Source organism: Marmota marmota, unplaced genomic scaffold, assembly GCF_001458135.2.
Source record: "Marmota marmota marmota unplaced genomic scaffold, marMar, whole genome shotgun sequence".
Classification (NCBI taxonomy): Eukaryota; Metazoa; Chordata; class Mammalia; order Rodentia; family Sciuridae; genus Marmota; species Marmota marmota.
In genome coordinates this window covers 4,693,224-4,715,627 of record NW_025999913.1, presented here as the reverse complement: position 1 = coordinate 4,715,627, position 22,404 = coordinate 4,693,224, and the positions used below count along the sequence as shown (strand labels likewise).

The window sequence follows — 22,404 nt, the reverse complement described above, 5'->3', positions numbered from 1 at the left end:
GAGAATCTGCTGAAGCTCATGTAGCTGCCCCACGCGATTCAGGAACCTCCAGCCTGGATTGGCCAGCGAGAGGTCTGAGCATCTTAACTCATCTAGGCCCATAGGAGCAGCCCTTCAGTGACATGCCTGCTGCCTGGCACCATAGGAGTAGGGAGATAAATCAGACATGACTTCCATCCTCTGAGAACTTAGAGAATCAAAGGGACGGTGTGAGACACGTACACCAGTCGTTCAGATATGACTCAGAACATAAAAGTCATGGATAAGGTCAATGTCAACAGGTAAATACCACTGGGGTTAGAGAGGAACCGTTCAGGGTGGAAGGAACAGGAAAAGTGTAGCTCTGTTGGAATGGATTTGAGGATCTGCAAAGGGGAGTCCGGGGAGGAAAAATTGGAGACATGAACGAGCCAGATTAAAACACAATGATTTGGATGATTTGGATGATGATGATGATGATGATGATGATGATGATGATGATGATGATTTACCAAGGCACAACTAGAGAATATTTAGAAGTGTAATTCTAAAGGCTCCATCAACCTGGTAGCGGTGTGTGACAGTTCTAGAGAGGGCAGAGATGCAAGGTAAGGGGGAGACACTGGAGAAAGTTTCTTCCTCTGATATGATTTCAGTGGCTACAGAGCCCACGTCATGGACACGCCACCTCTGCCCTTGTCAACCACATGAGCCAATAAATTACCTAACTTTCAAATGCCTGTTTGAACTGGATTCTTACACGCATACTCCCAGAATTCCTGGCCCTGAATCAGGAGACAGCATGCAGATTTCAAGATTTGTAAGGAAAAGAAACAGGAGCAACTCAGGCCAGTCACCTATACAGAGAAGAGACTTAGGCCAACACTTTGAGGTGGTTTGTTATTTCTAAATTTATTCGGTCTTCCCACTGCCTTCCACCCTAACTTCAATGCCAAGCACCTAGGAGATGAAAAAGCAAAACCACCCTAGAAGGAAATTTTCACAGTGCAGGGCACCAGGAATTCTCAGTATAAACCCCCACTGTAGGACAAGACAAAGACCTCCTATTAAAAATAACCCCTCATTTTGTTGCATATGGATTTCCAGTTTTCCTAGCATCATTTGTTCAAGAAGCTATCTTTCCTCCAATGTATGTTTTTGGCACCTTTGTCTAATATAAGATAACTATAATTATGTGGGTTAGTCTCTGTGTCCTCTATTCTGTACCATTGGTCTAGCAGCCTGTTTTGGTACCAATACCGTGCTGTTTTTATTACTATTTGCTCTGTAGTATAGTTTAAGGTCTAGTATAGTGATGCCACCTGCTTCACTTTTCCTGCTAAGGATTGCTTTAGCTATTCCGGGTCTCTTATTTTTCCAAATGAATTTCATGATTGCTTTTTCTATTTCAGCAGTATGGAGATTCCTTGGAAAACTGGGAATGGAACTACTACTTGACCCAGCTATCCCATTCCTCAGTGTATACTCAAAGTACTTAAAAACAGCATGCTACAGGGACACAATCACATCAATGTTTATTGCAGCACAATTCACAATAGCTAAACTGTGGAACCAACCTAGATGCCCTTCAGTAGATGAATGGATAAAGAAAATGTGGCATATATACACAATGGAATATTACTCAGCAATAAAAGAGAATAAAATCATGGCATTTGCAGATAAATGGATGGAGTTGGAGAACATAATACTAAGTGAAGTTAGCCAATCCCAAAAAAACAAATGCCAAATGTTTTCTCTGATATAAGGAGGCTGATTCATAGTGGGATTGGGAGGGGGAGCAGGAGATGATTAGATGAACTCTAGATAGGGCAGAGAGGTGGGAGGGGAAGGGAGGGGACATGGGGATAAAAAAGATGGTGGAATGAGATGGACATCACTACCCTAAGTACATGTATGAAGACACGAATGGTGGGGGATATATTTTGTATACAACCCAAGATATGAAAAATTGTGCTTTATATGTATAATATGCAGAGCAACGCATTCTGCTGTCATATGTAACAAATTAGAATAAAGAAAATAAAGAAAAAATAAAAATAACCCCTCAACAAAAAGAGAATCAGCACACACACACACACAAAAATAGACCTAAGAGAAGGAAGTTGGAGTGTAAGGGAGAGGAGACACAGGGACTGCAGGAGTCTGCCTCTGGACAAAGTTAAAAAGAAAGAAGATCTAAAATAACAGAGGGGACAATCAAAGGGGTAGAAAAAGAACAAGGCAGGTATGCAAAAAGAAAAGGCAGATGTGAAAAAAGGAGCAAATAGGACTTCCTAAAAACCATAACCACTGAAAATAAAAATTAAATGAATTCAACATCAAATTAAGTATAACTGGAGAGAGAATGAAGGAACTGGTCAACGCATTTGATATTCAAATTCAGCACAGAGTCAACTGGCAGAAAACGTGACTATCTGTAAAGAGATGATAAGAAAGGATGAAAAGTCCAACATATTTTTAACAGGAATTTCTGGAAAAAATAACAAGGTAGAAGTAGTATTTGACACCATAATGGCTGGGGATTTTCTAGAACCGAAGAAAGGACAACATCTTTGAATGAAAAGGCACAGTGCATTCTGGGAAGAACAAATAAATTCCCGTTCAGCCACGTTTGGTGAAGTTGTTATCAAACACAGAGAAGGTCTGAAAAGTAACCCAGAGATCAAAAGAAAATTACCTACAGAGGAATAGAGAGTGACAGCAACACGTATAAAAACACACGTTTAGAATAATACCATAAAAATTTTGCCATCAATAGAATTTCACGTTCAGCTATGGGTGGTCATGGTGGGCATTGCTTATTTTCATGGCGTAGTTTTCAGGAACACTTCTCATTTGGAGGAATTCCTATGTAGGTGGGAATCAGAGCACCCTTTCTCATCACAGATAGCTCTCCTCCTTGTCCCCCAGCAGATGGAACACAGGCTCATGACTGCATCAAAGCCAACCAAATGCCTCTGCCCTGGAGTATATAACTTGAGGAAGTGATTTGAAGGTGAAATCCTGAATGGGTGGCATGGCAGCCAGGGTCCATGGTGATGGCCTCAGTGCTGGTATCCAACGCATGTTGTCCCTGTAACTCTACCTGAGATGGACTTTGATTTCCAGTTGGCTTTTCCAGCTCTTTTGTTGACTGGGTGAATTCCCAGGTATCTGTAAATTGGAGTCTATGACTATTACATGCAATCAAGAGCATGTTTAATTTTGGGTCAACTTGACTGGGTTAGGGGATGCAATTGTCTGTGAGGATGTTTCTGGAAAAAAAATAGAATCTGAATGTACGGACTGGGTAAAGAAGACCCACCCTCACCAATGGGGGTGAGCATCAGCCAATCTACCAAGGGCCCAAACGGAAGGAAAAAGTTGGAGGAAAGACAGATTCTCTTCCCTTTTGAGATGAGTCACCTGTATTCTGCTTGAAGACATCAGAGCTCCTGGTTCTCAGGCCTTTGGACTCCAGGACTTATACCTACGGCCCTGTTTCATTGGTGTGTATTTGGCCTTGGACTGGGACTCACCATCAGCTGACCTGATTCTTAGGCCTGTGGACTTAGAATGAATGACCCCATAGTTTTCCTGATTTTCTAGCTTGCAGACCACAGGTAGTAGGATTTCTTGGCTTCCATAATTACATGAACCTATTCCTACAATAATCCATCCATCCATCCACCATCTTGGTCCATTTCTCTGGGAACTCTAGCACAAGCCCCAACTAGCTAAGTTATTATTTAGTAACTAGAGGAGGAGCACAGGTCAAGAGTGGGCTCACCATCTCATACAGGTTGACCACTTGGCTTTGTGTTAAGGCATCTTCTACGCAGAGTCCTGAAGGAACCCCGGGAGCGAGGTGAGCATGGTCCATACAGTGGGAATGCGAGGTAAAGGCCCTGGGCAAGAAGCGTGCTTGGCACATCCCAGGAAGGGTCTGGTAGAGGCTGCCTAAGTGTGCACTGAAAATCCACCTCCTCTACGCACCTCCTGGGCAAAGAGCCAGGTGACATTTCCCACTGCAGTTAGGGGTGGCCAGGTGCCTGGATTCTGCCCCCACACACGGGGGAGAAGGGAAGCATGCCTCTTCCAGGCCTGCTCCTGAGAAGCCCCTCCAGCCCTCCACCCTCTCACTCCCTCTTTTCCCTGCTCAGTGCAGGGGCCAATCTGCTGAGGACTTAGAGGTCCTGGTTCCCTTCTACTTTTGAAGGTGTCCTGGATTAGATAATAAATTATATGATCCCCTATTTACAGTCTCATCTGGATTATCCTTGTCCAAACTCATTGTGTTCCCCTAAGATGAGCTTCTCCCAAAATACTCTCTATTCTGGGGACCAAAATCTCCCCTGAAGTCAACCTTACAACTATGAGCCACATATAAAGCAGGGATTTCTATAAAGACTTTCCATCTGAGATCAGGCAGACATGGGCAGTGTCAAAACATAAAGAATATGTTTGTCCCCAGTGGCTGGCACAGAGCTTTGAAAATTTGTGGCATTTCCTGAGCCATAGAAGGGACATTTTTATGCCAGTGAAGCCCCTAGACACGTGCCCATGGTCGGTCCCTAGGTAGCTTCAGGACAGGGGCAATGATTAGAGGGTTAGGATTAGAACTTGGGCCAGCCTTGCCTCTGACGAGAAGACAGGAAGGGACTGGAGACTGGATCCAATCATGTGGCCAATGACTTAATCAGTTGCACCCAGTGATGAAACCCCAATGCAATGGTTTGGATATAGTTTGTGCTCCCAAGTTTCATGGGCTGAAACTTGGTCCCCAACTTAACAGTACTGAGAGATGGGGCCTGTTAGGAGGTCATTAAGTGATTAATGTCCCTCTTGCATGAGAGGATTAGGGCTCTCAGGACTGGATTATTTACCTTGTGAATGAGTTACTCTGAAGCAAGTCCACCCCAGCTGTTTGGTCTCTGCTGTATGCACCACTTGCTATTCTTGGATGTGTTTCCACCATATGAAGACATCCACCATGTTATGCCACAGCGTGAGGCCCTCATTTGATGTGGCCAACTGTACTTGGACTTTTGGACCTCCAAAATGGTAAGCTAAAATAACCCTATTTTTTCTTGTGAAGTATCCAGTCCACCCATGGATGGATGGATGATATTTTGTTATAGCAACATGAAATGGACTAAGACACCTTATATGAAGATCTGGACAGCAAGGCTCGGTGGTGTTTCCAGGTTGGTGAACATTTTGATGTTCGGAGAGAGTGGTGTTCATGGAGAGTGTGGAAGTTCTGAGTCCTCATCCCCACCACCTGGTTGATAAGGTCTGTTCACTTGGCTATTTCTAATGAACAGTTTTATGATAATACTGTAATCCCAAGTACAGAGCTTTTCTGAGCTCTATACATTGTTCTAGCAAATTCTGAAACATGAAGGAAGGGGGTCATGGAAACCCCCTAATTTGTAGGAAAGTCAGACATAAGTGTGGGTGGCCTGAGGACCCCTCCCGTGGACAGCCTGCTGGGGACCTTGCTCTTTAACCTGTGGGTCTACACCAACTCCAGGTAGCCTGTGTCAGAATCGGACTGAGCTGTAAGGACACCCAGGTGATGGTGGAGAATCCTCCTCAGGACACAGACGAGGACAGACTCTTTGTGTCTGGATCTCTAGCGACTCTCTGGTGGATGGAGCCAAGATGACAGAGTCGAAGGACTTTGCTTCCAATTTCCCTGCAGATCTGGCTGTGTGCACCTGCTGCCGAGCTGACACCCCCAAGGAGGTGAGTGTTCTCAGGGAGCACAGCTCTTTCTGTTAGAACTGTCCTGGGCATTTTTGTTATGAAGCAAGGACTGGGTCAGAGAGAGGAAAGAGAGGAATTCAACTCTCCCTTTTTCTTCCTACAGATACTCTCAGGCCATGCTTAAGTTCCTTATAACTCCATGGTAAGATCTGGCCAAGAATGTAAATATCCATCAAGGCTGATGATCCTCGGAAGACTTGCTCCAGGGGTCAAGGGTGGGTACCCCGGGCTGTCACACAGGGCCACGTTGGGTTTTGTTTTGTTTTTATAGTTTCAGAGATGGCCAATAAACCTTCCCCTCACCTCCACCTCCCTTGATATTTGCTTAGATGGGGAGTCTATGTGCACACAAAATTTAATAAGCACTACATCCCCTTCAGGGGGAGAAAGGAAGTTAACAGAGCTCTGTCCCAGTGGGTGCGCCACTTGAGGGCCGGGCAGAGCGGAAGCTGGAGAACTGGAGAGAAGCAAAACCAAAAAAATAACTGAAAACTCAGAGCAACACCAGCCCCAGCACCAGTGACACAATCCCGAGGGCAGTGGTTCTCGGGTCTGACTTGTGGATGGTCTGGGTCCAAATGGTTGGGATCTCCAGAGTGTCATTCTAAACTATCGTCCAGAGCCCCAAGTCGCAGCCACCAAGTCAGGCCGCCGGCTGTCCAGGGGGGTCTGTGGACATCAGAATGGGAGCTGTGGCCTTTGAGACGCTCACTTGCAAGTGACACCACTACCTCACTCAGATCCAAAGTCTGTCCTTGGACCCTAGGGCTCCCCAGGCATCCCTGGGACACAGCTGCATGAAGTCCCCATGTTGATCTTAAAACAGACTTTCACGGGATCTGGCTTCTTCCATGTTGAACGCAGAAAGAGAAATCTGGCCCTCTGATCATTTCACACAATTGTCTTACAAGAGTGGAGGGCAGGGTGGGTGTACAGCAGCCCAGTTGGAATTCTGGACAGATTTAGGAGCAAACAAATGGAGTGCCTGAGCCCATATGACAGTGGGGGATGCCCCAGTCACAGCAAACAGAAGACGGCAAAGAGAGACCCTGTCTCCCAGTATGTGTGTGCCGGGGGCGGGCTCCTGACCCCGCAGGGCACAGCTGGCAAGAGCAGCGTCTCCCTACAGAATCCACACCCCCGAGGGCAGCCACGTAACTGCACATTGTCTGTACCCCGGATTCATGAGGACTGTGTCCCGCAGCCCTAGGGGGCTGTCTGGGTGAAATTCCTCCAGCCTCCTTTGTGTCTGATCCTCCTGAAGATCCCCACACACAGTGACGAGCAAAGGAGCCGCGTGATGGAGAGCTCAGACTGTTGGTTTATCTCCAAAGCCAGATCCTTAGCTGCAGTGAAAGGCTCTCGATGCTGTCTTTCCTGTCACCCAAGGACAGGAAGTCCTCAGGGGCATGAGCCCTGTATAAGCAGAGAAGGGCACAGCAACCACCCTGACTCTTAAAGCAGGCGACAGGTAGGGAAGCTACACTGCGTGCCCCAGGGCCACCAGGCCTGCTACGTCACGGGGTTGGGGGGAGCTCCAGGAAAGCAGACACACTGAGTCCCAGCAGCCAAAGGCCCAGTCCAGGTCCCAGGCCCCTGGGCAGCCCACCTGCTGTTCTTTCAAAGCAGAGGGGCTACGTGGTCCACCGTGGGCTGACCCTTCAGATTCTACCAGCTCAGCAGAGCTGTCCCAGCTCAGCAGGTCACACATAGCCAGCAAAACCACCCGCTGTAACGAGATCTCGGGACAAAGTGACATGCTCCACGCTGCCTTTCTCAGCTTTTCTGAGCTCAGACAAGAAATTCTCCCCAAAGGAACCTTGTTTTTTAAAGGGAACAATTGACTGCTTTTATTTCTCTCCTCTCCTAGAATAACAAGGGCGAGGACAAAATAGTGGCTGTGAAACTGGCACCTCTGTCTCCACTGGTCTGGCTGCTCTTTCCACATCTCTGGGCCTTATCAGCCCCATCTGAACCGAAACAAGTCTCTGGCTCCCACTGACCTTGCAGAATCAATGCGGCCATTGAGGAACACGCAGGAGGTGCCAGCTCCTTGTGTCACCCACACTAGGGGAGGCCAGGGGATCACATGGGGGGTTTGATTTCTGGTGTCAATAATCTCATAACAGGTTGTGGGCACAGCTTGATTTTTAGAGTCTAGATTTTGTTTTATGACCTGGAAGGTTAGCACTGGAGGCAACAGGATTTCAGAGGCTCTGATTAGTCATAGTGGCACTCTGGTGTCTCCTGAACTTCTGTTGTGATCATAAAATTCTATGGAACTAATCCCCTTAAGGATGGCCAAAGGCTTCTTATGAAGAGCAGGAGCCCTAACCCCTGTATGTTCTAAGCACCTTCTGTTTGCTGTCACTTCCTAGATGAGTTATTACCTAGCCCCCCGAATTCTCTCAGGTGCTGGTCATAGTTGGTGAATTATTTAGGCATCTTACAACAGCCATTTATGTCTCTTTAAGGCTAAGTCTCCCTTTTCCAGGGTTTAGAACCAGAAGAGTTTCAGATTTGGGAGTCTTCCAAGTTTGGGAACATTTGTATAGTCTTTATCAAGTTGTGTATCCCTAATCCAAAAATCCAGTCTGAAACTTTCTGAGTGCTGGCATGATGCTCAAAAAGTTTTGGATTTGGGGGCTGGGGTTGTGGCTCAACGGTAGAGCACTCGCCTAGCATGTGCGAGGCCCTGGGTTCAATCCTCAGCACCACATAAAAATAAATAAATAAAATAAAGATTTTTTTTTTTAAAGTTTTGGATTTTGGAGCAATTTTGGATTTTGGATTTTCAGGTTAAGGATGCTCCTTCAACATTGTTGGTCATTTTCATAATTTCAAAGGATACACCTAGGAAGGAATTACAAAGGAACTTTCTAGTCTGTTTTACTCCTTGATCATCATTATTCTAAAGAGGCTTAATGGTGAAGGAGAGTTTAGTATAATAAACGTGGAGTTTGAAATTATTTTGTCTTTGGAATTGCCAACTCCACATCTGTCCTTTACATCCGTGGAGAACTAACGTTGATTTCATTTAGAACGATATGAACAAGACTCTATTTCTTAACCAGGACTCTGGGAGGCCAAGCTTCAGGCTCAAAATTTTTAATTTAAGATCAAAATGACAAAGTAAAATTTCCAACTCCTCTGAAGAACTAAAGGGTATAATTTGCAGTCCCAAACCATGTCTATTCTTCCCAAGCCCTGGATGTCCATGGTGGGCTAACCCACTCAGCTTTGGCACCCTTAACCCATGGGAGCCAATGACCAAGTACTAGGGACACTCTAAGACTGAGTTCCTCTCTGTGGACTACAGGTCCTTGAAATCTATAGCAAAAGATTCCATAGTCATAATCAAGTTCATGAAGAGTTCTTCAAGAGATGACTTCCGGCTCTTTCTCACATTGGAAGCATACTGAACAGTCCCAACTGGGAATATTAAGGAATAGGAGATGAACTATCAATTAGAAGGTCAACGGCATTCCCAACTGTACCAAAGCCACATTTCTCCCTGGAAACCTTAAAGATACAAGTTTCAGTGGGTAGGAAAGAAATAGGAGAACTTAAGATGCTAAGAAAGAAATGTCCCCACATAGCATCAGAGCAATGACAGACAAGCCAAAGGACACATAGGATTTATTTATTTTGTACCAGGACTTGAACTTAAGGGTGCTTAACCACCAAGCCACATTCCCAGCACAATCTCCTCCCCTTTCTTTTGAGACAAGTTCTTGCTAAGTTGCTCAGGGCTTCACTAAGTGGCTGAGGCTGGCCTTGAACTTGTGATCCTCCTGCCTCAGCCTCGTGAGCTGCTGGGATTATAGGCGTGCACCACTGTGCCTAGCCACATAGAGCCTTTATGGGCTGCTGGTTCAGTTGGCAGAGTTGGGCAGTAACAATATAAACATCAAGAACAAAAGAGATGATTCCAGTTTAACACACTGTTAAAAAAAAAAAAAGTGACAGATAACATCTTCAACTACCATCTGACCAGACAATGACATATTCCAAGTCACAGTGTCAGCAGCCACTTGATTGACATGGCAGAAAACCTCAGCCTCACAAGCTGATTTGAAAAAGCATTAACTACCTCCTCCTTCTCAGAGAAGCCTTGGAAAGATCCTGAAAAGTAGCTTAGATATGAACCTAGAACCACCAAACAGAATCATCCTTCAAGGCCATTTGTCATGGTCCTCGGGATGGATTGGCCGAGTAGTATCACGCAGTCACCCAGGAGACAAAATGCTGAACCCTGAGAGAGACCATGGAAGAGGGAGAACAGCAGCAAGTAGAGTAAGAACCAAGCCCAGAGTTCAAGAACCCAAAGGTGGGGTGTCACAGCACAGAAGGCTGCTAAGGACTGGAGGCTGGGAAAGAATTGCCAGGGTCCTTAGCGTCTCCACTGGGCGGAAAGGGGCAGCTGGGTCCGGCACTAGAAATGCATAAGGACAGTAAATGGTACTGTCCAGAAGCTCTCCAGGCCCTCTGGAGGAGTGCAACCGGGCCAGCATCCATCAGTCATGGGGAGCAGACGGCTGCAGGAGGCAAGGACACATGAAAACCACACAGGGAGAAGTCCCTAACTCCCTGTCCAGTGCATGCGCCTGCAAAGCCCAGCTTGAAAGCCGGGAACAAATGTTAGAGTAGTTTGATGGGTGGCGGGAGGCAGCAGATGGGCTCTTGGCTACTCCCTTGTTGCAGACCCATCTGGCCACCCCAAGCCTACACAACTCGCTTCCTAAAATAGCCACTGATCTCCTTGCCATGTTTCACCCTGAGGACAGGCAATTTGAGGAACGATGTTCACTTCTTTATCCAGACATGAGACAATCCCTGGTGGGCTTCTGCAAGTGGTTGCTTTGGTGGAGAAGTACCAATTCTCTGAGAGCACACTGCGGAAGAAGGGGGGCAGCAGAGGCCAAGGAATCTCCTCTTTCAACCTTCCAGAAGATTTACAAGGAGAAAGCCTATGGGAGTCAGCAACTTTTCCATCTCAGCAACTTGGTTTACAAAGGTTCAGCAACCCCTGCCCCCCTCCTTACCCCCGGGGAGCCTGGAGGGAGAGCGCAAGATCAGACGCCCATTTCCCCACGTGCAAGGCCACCTTTCTGGAAAACCCTTCTTGCAGTGCAATCTCTTCCTCTGCACGTCCACTTCAATAATAGAATAAAGAGCCGAACATATAAAATTGTACTTCAGGGGACCAAATGCGAGCGGTTCCTTGGATCACTCAAGAGGGTCTTAGGAGAGAGGAGTTTTTATGGCAGCAATGTTTTCTCGGGGCTTTTACACATGTGACTAAAGGACCCGACCAGCATAACCATAGAGGAGGAAAAGTTTACTTGAGGGCTCACGGTTTTGGAGGTCTTAATCCATAGAAGGCCAGCTCCATTCCTCAGGGCTGGAGATGAGGCCGGACATCATGGTGGAAGAATGGCAGAGGGATGTGGCTCACATGGCAATCAGGAAGCAGACAGAGAGGCTCCAATCACCAGATACAAATGTATACCTCAAAGCCATGCCCCAATCCCCACCTCCTCCAGCCACAGCCCACCACTTCAGTTACCACTCAGTCAATCCCAATCAGGGGACTAGTTAAAACTCTCACAATCCAATCATTTCTCCTCTGAACCTTCTTGCATTGTCTTACACGTGAGCTTTGGGGGGGACACCTCACATCCAAACCACACCAGTGAGGTCTAAACTGTCTTGCCCTGGACTTCTGAAAGTAGCAGAGCAAATTTGGAAGGACTGGGTTGGGGGGGGTTGGGAGTGAGGAGACCAAGGGAAAAAAACTGAGACACTTGCAACTTATTATAAATTAGATCAACTTTAATATCCATGTTTAATTTCAATGCATCAAATCGGGGGGAAAAAACATTGAAAGGGACTTGAAAAATAATAATTGGGTGACATTGCTAAAACCCAATCAGGGACAACATGTTTTCTTAATTTAAAAAAATTGGTGTGTGTATTAGGGGGTTTCATTGAATCAATCAAATGAAATTTTCATTTTAAAGAGTAATCAGCATTTCAAAAGATGCCTCCATGTCTGAGGTCCCGGGTACCAAAGTGACCACAGTTCATGAATGACTTGAAGCCTGCCATGGCACACTCCGTCACCATGCCCCGAAGCAAAAGGGACTATTAACTCCATCCAGCAGGCCGCCTCTGAAGTGCACAGAGAAAAGTGGGAAGCCAGCAGTTCTTTTTCTTCTTTTTGCAAAACCCCAACCCTGACTGTTTCCAGTGGTAAACACAGGAACACCCATGCTGTGAGATGCTTCCAAGAAACACCAGGATGACAAGAAACAAAATGTCACACCACACTGGGTGGTGGATCTTCAAGTTCCACATCCAAGCAACTGGGAAAAGAGCCGGCTTATTAGGTCACAGCCTAAAATTTAGGGGACACTTCTTTCCAAAGAAAAATTGGGTACTTTAGGAAAGTGCATTAACTCTTTCTGGGCACTTAAAGTGACATTTGTAAACAGCCACCTGGAAAATATATATCTATCTTCCAGCAGTATTTTGCTTCCTTTCCAGAGATCCCAGCATATGCTCAAAGTACCTATTTCCTTCAAACAGATATAGCTAATCTTTGAGTGCTAGGATAAACCAGACCTAACATGTTTCATTTAATCCTAACAAATCTACAAGGTATTCTTCATTTCCATTTCACAGATGAGCAAACTGAAGCACAGGCAGTTAGGTTAGTCCCAAGTCACAGGGTAGCAATGAGGGAAGTTCAGTTCTCTGGTTGCAAATCCAAATCCCTCTGCAAATTTTCAACTTCATGTTTGATTCCGGGGCTATTTAAACTTTCAAAGAAAACCCAGTACTTACAAAACCTGGCTCTCGAGCAAGAAGTGTCTGGGTTGGGATTTGACACTACTTAAAGCCAGGTGACTGGCTGTCGGGAGGGAAGTTCTGCTCCCCCTTTCCTCCGAGTCTCCACAAGTGGAGCTCCATGACACACCAAACGGGGCAAAGCCTCAGAAGCAACATTTCTTAAGGACCACAGAACTGACACCCAGGCAGTGGGGCTGTTCCCTCTCTTGCCCTTTGGACTTCACGTGTTCTGTGCAGAACGAGGTTGACTATACCCTAGCTCCAGCAGGAGGGGCACATGACTTTTTGCAAAAACTACCACAAGAGAGGGACTCGGTGTCTGAGACGCAGGTTGCTAAGGGGGATAAAATCCAGGAAGTGTGTGTCACCTTCCTGGCCAATGTATATAGTGTTTCTGAAAATGTCACCAGCAAAGGAAAATAGAAAACAAGATAGACTGATTGAGAGATTGATTGATTGCCAAGATCATTAGAGCCCCATAGAACCAGCCATGCCTTAAACTAGATCCCCTGCACTCCCGGGTGGAGTGAGCTAATAAAATCTACTGTAGATTTTATTAAGAAGGCTCTCGAAGCAGACTTCCCATCACGTCCAGCCAAGAGCAAGTCCATAGGACACAAGTGAACAACAACAAAAGAAGTTTCTTTGTAAAAGCTGAGCATCCCTAATCTGAAAAGCTCCCAAACTTGAAACCTTTTGAGCACCAACATGACGACACAAGTGGAAAATTCCACCTCTGACCTCTTGTGACAAGTTGCAGTCAAAACATGCACGATCCTAAAAAAATATTGTATGAAATTACCTTCAGGCTACTTGATAAAGTATATATGAAACAAAACTGAATTCTGTATGTAGACTTGGGTCCCCTCCACTTGGATATCTCATTATGTATGCACAAATATTCCAAAATTTGAAAAAAAAAATCTGAACCACTTCTGGTCCCAAGCATTTTGGATAAGGGATACTCAACCTGTCCCTTGCAGCTCCCAGGTGTGATGCAACTTGAAATAAAAATGGAGATGCTTCCATGATTTTGATGGGAATCAAAAATAGGGCTGGAGAAGTCTAACCAAACCACAAGAGGCTTTCCTGGATAATCAGGCACCATGCCTGTACCCGAGTCTCTGGGTAACAAGTGATCTGCTCTGAGTGCCCGGAACCCACTTAGATATTTCAATTTACCCTCATCCATGGGTCACCCACAGGTCACTCTATCTTCCAAGTAGAAGCTGTTCAACATCTGAGCAGGTGTCACGGCCACTGTTGTCATGAAGGCCAAAGCCCATCCCCCGGTCACACCTACCTGAAGCGCTGGAGACCCGGGACACGTCCTGGGACTGGGTGGAACGATTCCGGCTCTGCTGTCGGCGCCGCCCAGAGGCTGACCTGATGGTGCGCACGTGGACCTCGCTCACTTTGAAGAAGGCCACCATGAAGGGCTGCTTGTCATAAGGGCCATCCCTGCCCACCAGGCCGGCAGCACGGGGGTTGATGTGGAGACCTTTAATACAAACCAAAGCATGCCACTCTTCATGTCCTGGAACCTTAGCCTTGCAGCTACATAACCAAGGGACCCTTCCTGGTCTCCTGCATGCTAAGAATAAAGAATGTGCATTCTCCAACCTCAGAGGGCTCACTGTGGCTGGGCAGAATCAAAATGCTCCTTCAAAAAAGATGACAATCAAACACAGAGTGGAGTGGATGCCCGGCTCTCCTGTTTCTGCTCGTCATTCAAGGAGCTCACTCTTTCTTTCTGATCTTATTTCTTTTCCAATTAGTGAGGCTACTACACAGGCTGGATCAGCAGCAGGGAACCTAATCTTTGCTGCAGCAGGAGGAGAGGGTACCCACAGGGTCCCCCAAGCCCACTCAACAGCTAGCATTTCAATGGCAGGTCCTGCCTTTCTATGTCTCAATGTCCCCCCATGTGCCTCTCCCTGTGAAAGCTGATCCCATCCTGTATCTTGAACCCTGGGGAACATGGCCTAAGCCCATCTCCAAGTCCTTACTACATGGCAGGGGAAGCTTTGGGTATTTCATAGCAGCCAGGAGGGAACAAGTTAATGAGGATGCTGGAGCCAAGAACTGGACTAGAAAGCAGGGTTCCACCATATCTGCTGGACAAGAGAGGAATGAAGACTGTGGGCCAGATTTGGGGAGTAGGACAATCACAGCTCACCATCTCGAGTCACCACGCTCAGCTGAAGCCCCATATTATGCTGAGGTGTCACCAGCCACAGATTGCTGGTGGCTGTGATGTCAAATTCCAGCCAACCTTCTTCGGAGGCCCACACGACACGGGTGTCCAGCAAAAATAGGTCAGAGTCTCTGAAAGAAAGACAAAATGGTACCGTGACTCAAGAGCTGTCCTGTGTAGCTCACTCTGTCCTGTCATAGTGTTGGAATAAAAAAAAAAAAAAAAAGTGCCAAAGTCATTGGTGTGGCATCATGTAGGATATGGGCATGGAACAATTATGATAAGCATGAACATGGGATAAGGCTCTGCGGGGACATCAGGAGTCATCTGAACAGAGGAGGCCACTCAACTTCACCAACTTCCGACTGCTGTCATGTCAAAATTTTTCTAGAATTATGATAAATTATAAATTGATATCATTTCATTTGTTTCAATATTCATTTAGTCTATTATTGCATTGTTTCATCTATTGATGAAGCTATTTATTAGTTAATAGCTTCCTTTATGTCGAATATACTCTACAGAGAGAAAGTAGGTAGCAGGGAGCAACTGGATTAAGATGAGGTTAAAATCAGGATCCATGTGAGCATTTACAAAGTTGTGACTTGCTTATATATTTTTTTTTTAAATTATGACCTGAAAATCATCACGTGATTGTTATTGCCTGTAAAATCCCCTTTCTGGGTGGTCATCTGTCCTTCTCTTTTAGTTAAGCCCCTAGAATGTTGCAGGGTGAGCACTGAGTCTTTCTGCAGATGGACAGTGTGACTTGGGTATATGTTCAGTGACATTTAAACTCATGCTAGCACAACTCACAGCTGTGTTTCTTTGAGTCCTTTCCTTCCAATGGGTGCCAAAGGGAATTTTAATCTTTATTATTATTATTTTTGTTTTTTAAAGGAGACAGTTGCCCGAGCTGGCCCTGAACTCCTGGCTTAAGTGATCCTCCCATCTCAGTCTTCTGATAGCCCAGACTACAGATGTGCACCACCATGCAGAATAGTGTTATATTTTTCAGTTTTCAACTAACATAACTCCAGGGGCTTTGTGAAGATGGTGTGCAGTTTCTTTCTTCTCCCCTATTTGTCCTGGGAGGTCAGATTTGGGGGCAGTCATCTTTTGAGTGTTTCAGGGAAAACCTCAATTTGAGTTCACCTCCCGGGGTCTCTGGAATGAAGTGACCTGGGACTCCCACCACAGGGAGGGATATTTGGTCCATGGAATGATTCAAATCTTCTGGTGCTTGAAACAGTTTACTGAAATATCTTACTATAATTGAGAACAGGTTGAAACATCCCTAACCTCAAAATTACAAACTCCAAGATGCTCCAATATCTGAGACTTTTCGATCCATTACATGCGTCACATTTGGAAAATTCCACACCTGACCCCAGGTGCCATCAAAACACAGGTGCATCAAAAATTCTGTATAAAATTTAGGCATTGTTGTATTGTTGAAGGCCTGCAAATACCTTCAGGCTATGAGTATAAGCTTTTTATGAAATAAAAATACATTTTGTGTTTCAACTTGGGAACCATCCCCAAGAAATCTCATTGCGTAGGTGAAAGTATCCCTAAATCCAAAATACTGGCCCCAAGCATTTTGGATGAGAGATGCTCACCCTATGCAAAGATGGGCATCACAGTACTAACAGTGTACATTTAAATAAGTACAAAGTACTTTCGTTTACTTGCTTTTAATCAGTCCTCCTAAGAATCCTAAAAGCTAGATAGAGTAGTATCATTATCTAATTTTACAGCTGGGGAAATCAAGACTCTGGAGTCTCAGTTACAATCATGTGACCAGGTCACACACTAACAGTGAGAGAACCCGGTACAAGAACAAGGCGAGAGACTTAGTGTTGACTGAAAAAATTTTCCATAATGACACACTGCCTTTTGAGATTACCAAAGACAACCCCGTGACAAAGGAATGAAATTCGTTTCTAGTTTAGCAAACATTTTTGGTAAAAATCTTAGATTTCTAAAATGGGAAACAGACCATCTTTCCTGCTTCCCTGGCTGCTTAGAGTTAGAAGGAAACTCTATTGTCATCTTTCCCAAGTATAAACAGTAGGTACAGCTACAGGGAGTTTACTCAGCTGCTTAGCAGCATTGGTGGGGGTCACCCTCAGGCCTGTCCTCTTTAAAGCTGTCTCTGACATGGATGAGTCACATCCCCTGTGGACAAATTACCCCCCATGACTGGGGCAACAACTGTGAGCAGGAGATGTGGGGTATTCATGGAAAACAGCAAGAGGGGATCGCAAGTCCAAAGCTTTGAAGTTCAGATGTAGAAGCACATAAATTCCATTCTGGAAGGTCATTGAAGACCCGCATCCAGAAATAACACAGACATACGAACAGCACTGTGGGAAAAGTAGCCCCAGTCCCAAAGGAAGCACAGGACAGATTCATGTCAGAGGGGCAGAATTTGGCCAGCACTCTCAGGAATCAAGACCCAGAGAGACTTTTCTGATGTAAGGTGCCCCCGAGAGCCAGGAATATGCCTGCAAGGAGCTCCTGCTGAGGATCAGTTTTTATTTACAGAGCTTCAAACATGCAACGGCTTCCTCATTTTTAAGGAACTGTAATAAGGATGCAGAGAAATGCAATCCAAATGATGAGGGTGGCCCCGCTAATAAGGAGTGGAATGAACTTTTATTTTTTAAAGAGTGGGGTTTAGGATAAAGGAAATGGGAGCCTATTATAGGAGAAAGTAAGGGATGAAAATGAAATCACCATCCAAAAAGGAGAAAAGCAGAGAAAAGAGAAGAGGGCATAGATGTAAGAGGGAGAACGTGAATCAAAAGTGAAACTTGGGGCAAAGGCAGAACTGAGAAAGATTTATGATGATATGGAAAAAATTAAATCTACAAGGTTTATGGTGACCAGTGGACACGGGGAGCCGAGTTTCCTTCCCAACTCTGCTACGGAGTCATGGGGGGGCCCCCAGGAAATCATGTTGTATCCATGGCACACTTTTCTGACTGTACCCTGAGATCATGCCAGAGTTCTCATTGCTTAATGCATGCAGTCGAACAGCTGGGCCTTGAAAGATTTAAACTCTCTGGTTCAATGGCAGCAAGGTGGTCTGAATTCAGATGTCTCAACCCAGGATGCTCAGTTCTTTGAGGAGGAAGTGGTGCATGAAGTAAGTGGGACAGAGGGACAACAAAGATTTACAGAGTGCTTTCAATCCATGGGGCACAGTGCCAATGGTGTTCTTTACTCCTCAGGACAAGTAGAGAGGGTCTCAAGGTTACACAGGTGTGCAAACTTGAAATAAGCAACAGAGATACCATGACTCTCGGAGCTAAGGGTTTATTTGGGAATCGTAGGGGACTGCAATCTGAGACATGCACACTGTGGTAGACCCAGGGTGCATCCGAAGAAGATGGGAAGAGAGGAAGGATTTAAAAGAAATGGAGTAGTTCATTTAAGCTGTTTTGAACCAAAGACCATTGGTTATGGGGACTTTATTGCTGGAGCTGGTGTTAGCTCGTGGTCAGAGGCAGCCGTTGTCAGGCAAGTATCCTTGTGCAAGAGGTTTTTCTGGAATACTGCAGTTTACAGGGATTCCTTGTGATACTTCTTGCCATAGGAATATGTGCATTCGGGCTTCTTCTTCCTGGCTTCCTGGCTCTACTATGTCAGGGTTTTACCTAAGTGATCCCATTTTGTTGTGGACAGCTTTCATGGGTGTTAAGTGAAGCAATCAGAAATTAATCAGAGCCCAGCTCTTAGCCATCACCTACATAAATGGTAGAGTTAAGAGGTCTATAGAGTACAGGATGACAATATGGAGCAAGGGCTCAGATAAAGTAAGAGATCAAAACCCACTGCATACAAATGCCAAAGTCAGGTGGACACAGAAATTACATTAAGATCCTCAGGGCAGGTGAAGGGTTAGAAATCACACTAGCTGTGGGAGTCCCTGGGTTCTATCCCAGCACTGCGAAAAAGGAGAAAAAATAATCAGACTGCAAAGATGATGCATCTGATTGCTCTAAATCACACTTTGGAAGAGGTGAGATGAGATGTTCTCATCTAAGATCTATTTCACTAAAATCCCAGTCTGGACAAATCACCACTACAACTGGATTATTAAGTTAGTATACCATAAAAAAATAATTGAACAAAAGATATATATAATTATTTATTTATTTTTGGTACTAGGGATTGAACCTAGGGGCACTCTACCACCGAGCTACATCCCCAGACCTTTTTATATTTTATTTTGTGACAGGATCATCGAAAGTCTGGCTAAATTGCTGAGGCTGACCTCAAACCTGTGATCCTCCTACCTTAGCCTCCTACACTGCTGGGATTACAGGAGAGTACCCTCAGCCTGGCAAAAGAGATACAATGCGGAATGAATTTGTTGATTATTTTGCTCTCAGCTAACTCAAGACCCTGTGTCACATGATGAACAAGGTATCTATCTCCAAATGCAGGGCAGTGTCTTTCAGAGAATGCTCAATGTTATCCCAAATATAGGGCATGATTTTTCTCATATTGTTATCATCCTAGCAAATTAAATTCTTAATAAGCCTAACTGGATAAGATTTATAGAAAAATTTTTAAATTTTACCCGACAGCTGAAGTCTACTGACCAGCATGCCACCCACCAAGACTTGCAGAGTTGAGGTTGGTAGGTGTGATTATCCCAGTGTGCTCCCTCCTGTCACACAGTCCAAGGCACCTGCCCACATCAGGACACTCCAACAGGCTGAGAGCACCATGGGCCAAACTCAGTGTGTCTTTGTCTTCTTTGTCCTTTGAGAAGGGCACAGGCACCTGAGCTCTGGTGGCTCGGTTTAATCCTTTGTGATAAAGTGCAACCGTTAAGATCATACCACCCTGGGGCTGGGGATATAGCTCAGTTGGTAGGCTGCTTGTCTTGCATGCACAAAGCCCTCAGTTTAATCCCCAGCATCACAAAAAAGATCACACCACCTGGTCAAAATACAACTGTTTCCCGCCTACCATTTTACTAGGAAGATTTATAAGTTTGAAATTTATGTGAGATATAAATCTCACAAGATTTATATGTTTGAAATTTTAAGAAATGTTGGATAAGGTGACTATCTCCTGTTCATTTCTTCAAAACGCATTCCTTTGCCATGTATGTGTCTGGACTCAGTGGTAAATTAAGGTATCAGACAACATTTATATATTGATGAATAGATTTCCATATGCAGTAAGGAAAACTGAGTTTTAAAACTGAAAGTAAAAAATAATTCAAGGAAATGAAATAAATCAAGCTCTTGCTTTTTAAAATTTCCCTTATGTAAGGTATTATAGATTGAATTTAAACTTTTACAACTAGAAAGATACAAAATGAATAGGATGTTATTAATTTTTTTATTGGTACATATAACTTATACAGAATAGTGGCTTTCATTGTGGCAAATCTATATACACATATACTTGACCGATTTCACTCCTAACACCTGCCCAACCCCCTCTTCCAACCTCGCCCTGATTCCCTTCCTCTACCCTAATGGTCTCCCTTCTAATTTCTTTTATTTTTTAATTGACTTTAAAAAAATAAATGATAGCAGAATGCATTACAATTCTTATTATTCTTATACATCACAATTTTTCATATCTCTGGTTATATATAAATTATGTTGACTCCAATTTGTGTCTTCATACACGTACTTTGGATAATGATGTCCGTCACATTCCATCATCCTTGCTAATCCCCTGCCCCCTCCTTTTCCCTCCCACCCCTCTGCCCTATCTAGAATTCATCCCCACCCCACCCCACTATGAGTCAGCCTCCTCATATTAGAAAAAACATTCAGCATTTGTTTTGGGGGGATTGGCTAACTTTACTTAGCATTATCTTCTCCAATGCCATCCATTTACCTGCAAATGCCATGATCTTATTCTCTTTTATTGCTGAGTAATATTCCATTGTGTAGGTATGCCACATTCATCCACTGAAAGGGCATCTAGGTTGGCTCCCCAGTTTAGCTAGTGTGAATTGTGCTGCTATAAACATTGATGGAGCTGTGTCTCTTCTACTTTCATGGACTCTCTTTTTCTTCCTGACTTTTTTCTCTCTAGCTTCCACATAGGAGAGACCGCAAACATCCGAGTCTGACTGACTTTACTCAAAATTATGGCCTCCAGTTCCATCCATGTTCCCACAAATGGCAATTTCATTCTTCTTTTTGGCCAAATAAAACTATTGTGCATACATGCCACATTTTTCTTTATCCATTCATCTACTGATGGACACTCAGGCTGATTCCATACTAGGCTGTCATGAGTAGTGCTGTGATAAACATAGGTATGTATTACCACAGTAAGCTGAGTTTAATTCTTCTGGATAAACACCAAGGGGTAGAATGACTGGATCATATGGTAGTTCTATTTCTAGCTTTTTAAGGAACCTCCATACTGATTTCCACCGTGGCTGTACCAATTTACGGTCCCAACAAAAACGTATAGGAGTTCCTTCCCAGCGTCCATACCAGCATTTATTGTTATTTGATTCTTGATGATTGTCGTTCTAACCAGAGTGAGATGGAATTTCAGGGTAGTTTTGATTTGTGTTCCTCTTGGAGCTAAAGATGTGAGCAAATGCTGGCCATTTGGACTTCTTTTGAGAAGTGTGTGTTCATTTGTCCACTTATTGATTGGGTTATTTGGTTTTTAGTGTTGACTTTTTTGAGTTCTTTATAAATTTTGAATATTAATCCTCTGTTGGATGAGTACTTGGCAAAGATTTTCTCCCCGTCTGTATATTGTCTCTTCACTCTGTTAATTGTTTCCTTTGCTGTGCAGATGCTTTTTAATTGACACCATACCATTTATTTAAATTTTTTTTTCTCTCATTTCTTGAGATGTAAAGCTCCTTCCTATTCAGGAAGTCTTTGCCTATGAAGCATTTCACCCATTCTTACTTCAAACAGTTGCAAAGTTTCTGGTCTTATGCTTAGGCCTTTGATCCATTTTACACTGAGTTTTGTACAGGGTGAGACATAGGGATCTAGTTTCCTTCTTTTACATATGGAGAATCCGTTTTCCAGCACCATTTGTGAAAGAGACTTCCTTCTCTTCAATGCATGCTTTTGACACCTTTGTCAAGAATCAGGTAACTGCAGCGGTCTGGGTTTGTCTGTGTGTCTTCTATTATGTTCCATTGGTCTCCAAGTCTGTTTTTATGCCAACATCAAGTTGTTTTGTTACTGTAGTTCTATGATCTAATTTAAAGTCCGCTATCACGATGCCTCTACCTTTGCTCTTTTTGCTCAGGACTGCTTTTGCTATTCTGGGTCTTTTGTTCTTCCTTGTGCATTTTAGGGTTGCTTTTTTTCTAGTTCTGTGAAGAATTTCATTGTTACTTTAATGGGGACTGCATGAAATCTGTAGTTGCATTTAATGATATGACCATTTTAACAATATTAACCTTACTATCCATGAACATGGGAAGTCTTTCGATCTTTTAGTATCATCTTCAATTACTTTCTTCAATGATCTATAATTTTCACTGTCGAGGTTTTCACCTCCTAGATTAGGTTTATTCCTAGGCATTTTACGTTTTTTTTTTAATATTTATTTTTTAGTTGTAGTTGGACACAATA

General features: G+C 44.3%; 1 protein-coding gene across 1 annotated transcript in view; it reads right to left on the bottom strand.

Moving 5' to 3' along the window:
• Positions 1–22,404, bottom strand: part of Bmp6 (bone morphogenetic protein 6) — a 166,483-nt gene that overhangs the window by 3,020 nt on the left and 141,059 nt on the right. Inside the window, exons 3-4 of the mRNA XM_048799764.1 lie at positions 14,786–14,934; positions 13,910–14,107 (exon numbers count right to left, since the gene is read on the bottom strand). Of these exons, the coding sequence (XP_048655721.1) occupies positions 13,910–14,107; positions 14,786–14,934 (347 nt within the window). The remainder of the gene's footprint in view (positions 1–13,909; positions 14,108–14,785; positions 14,935–22,404) is intronic.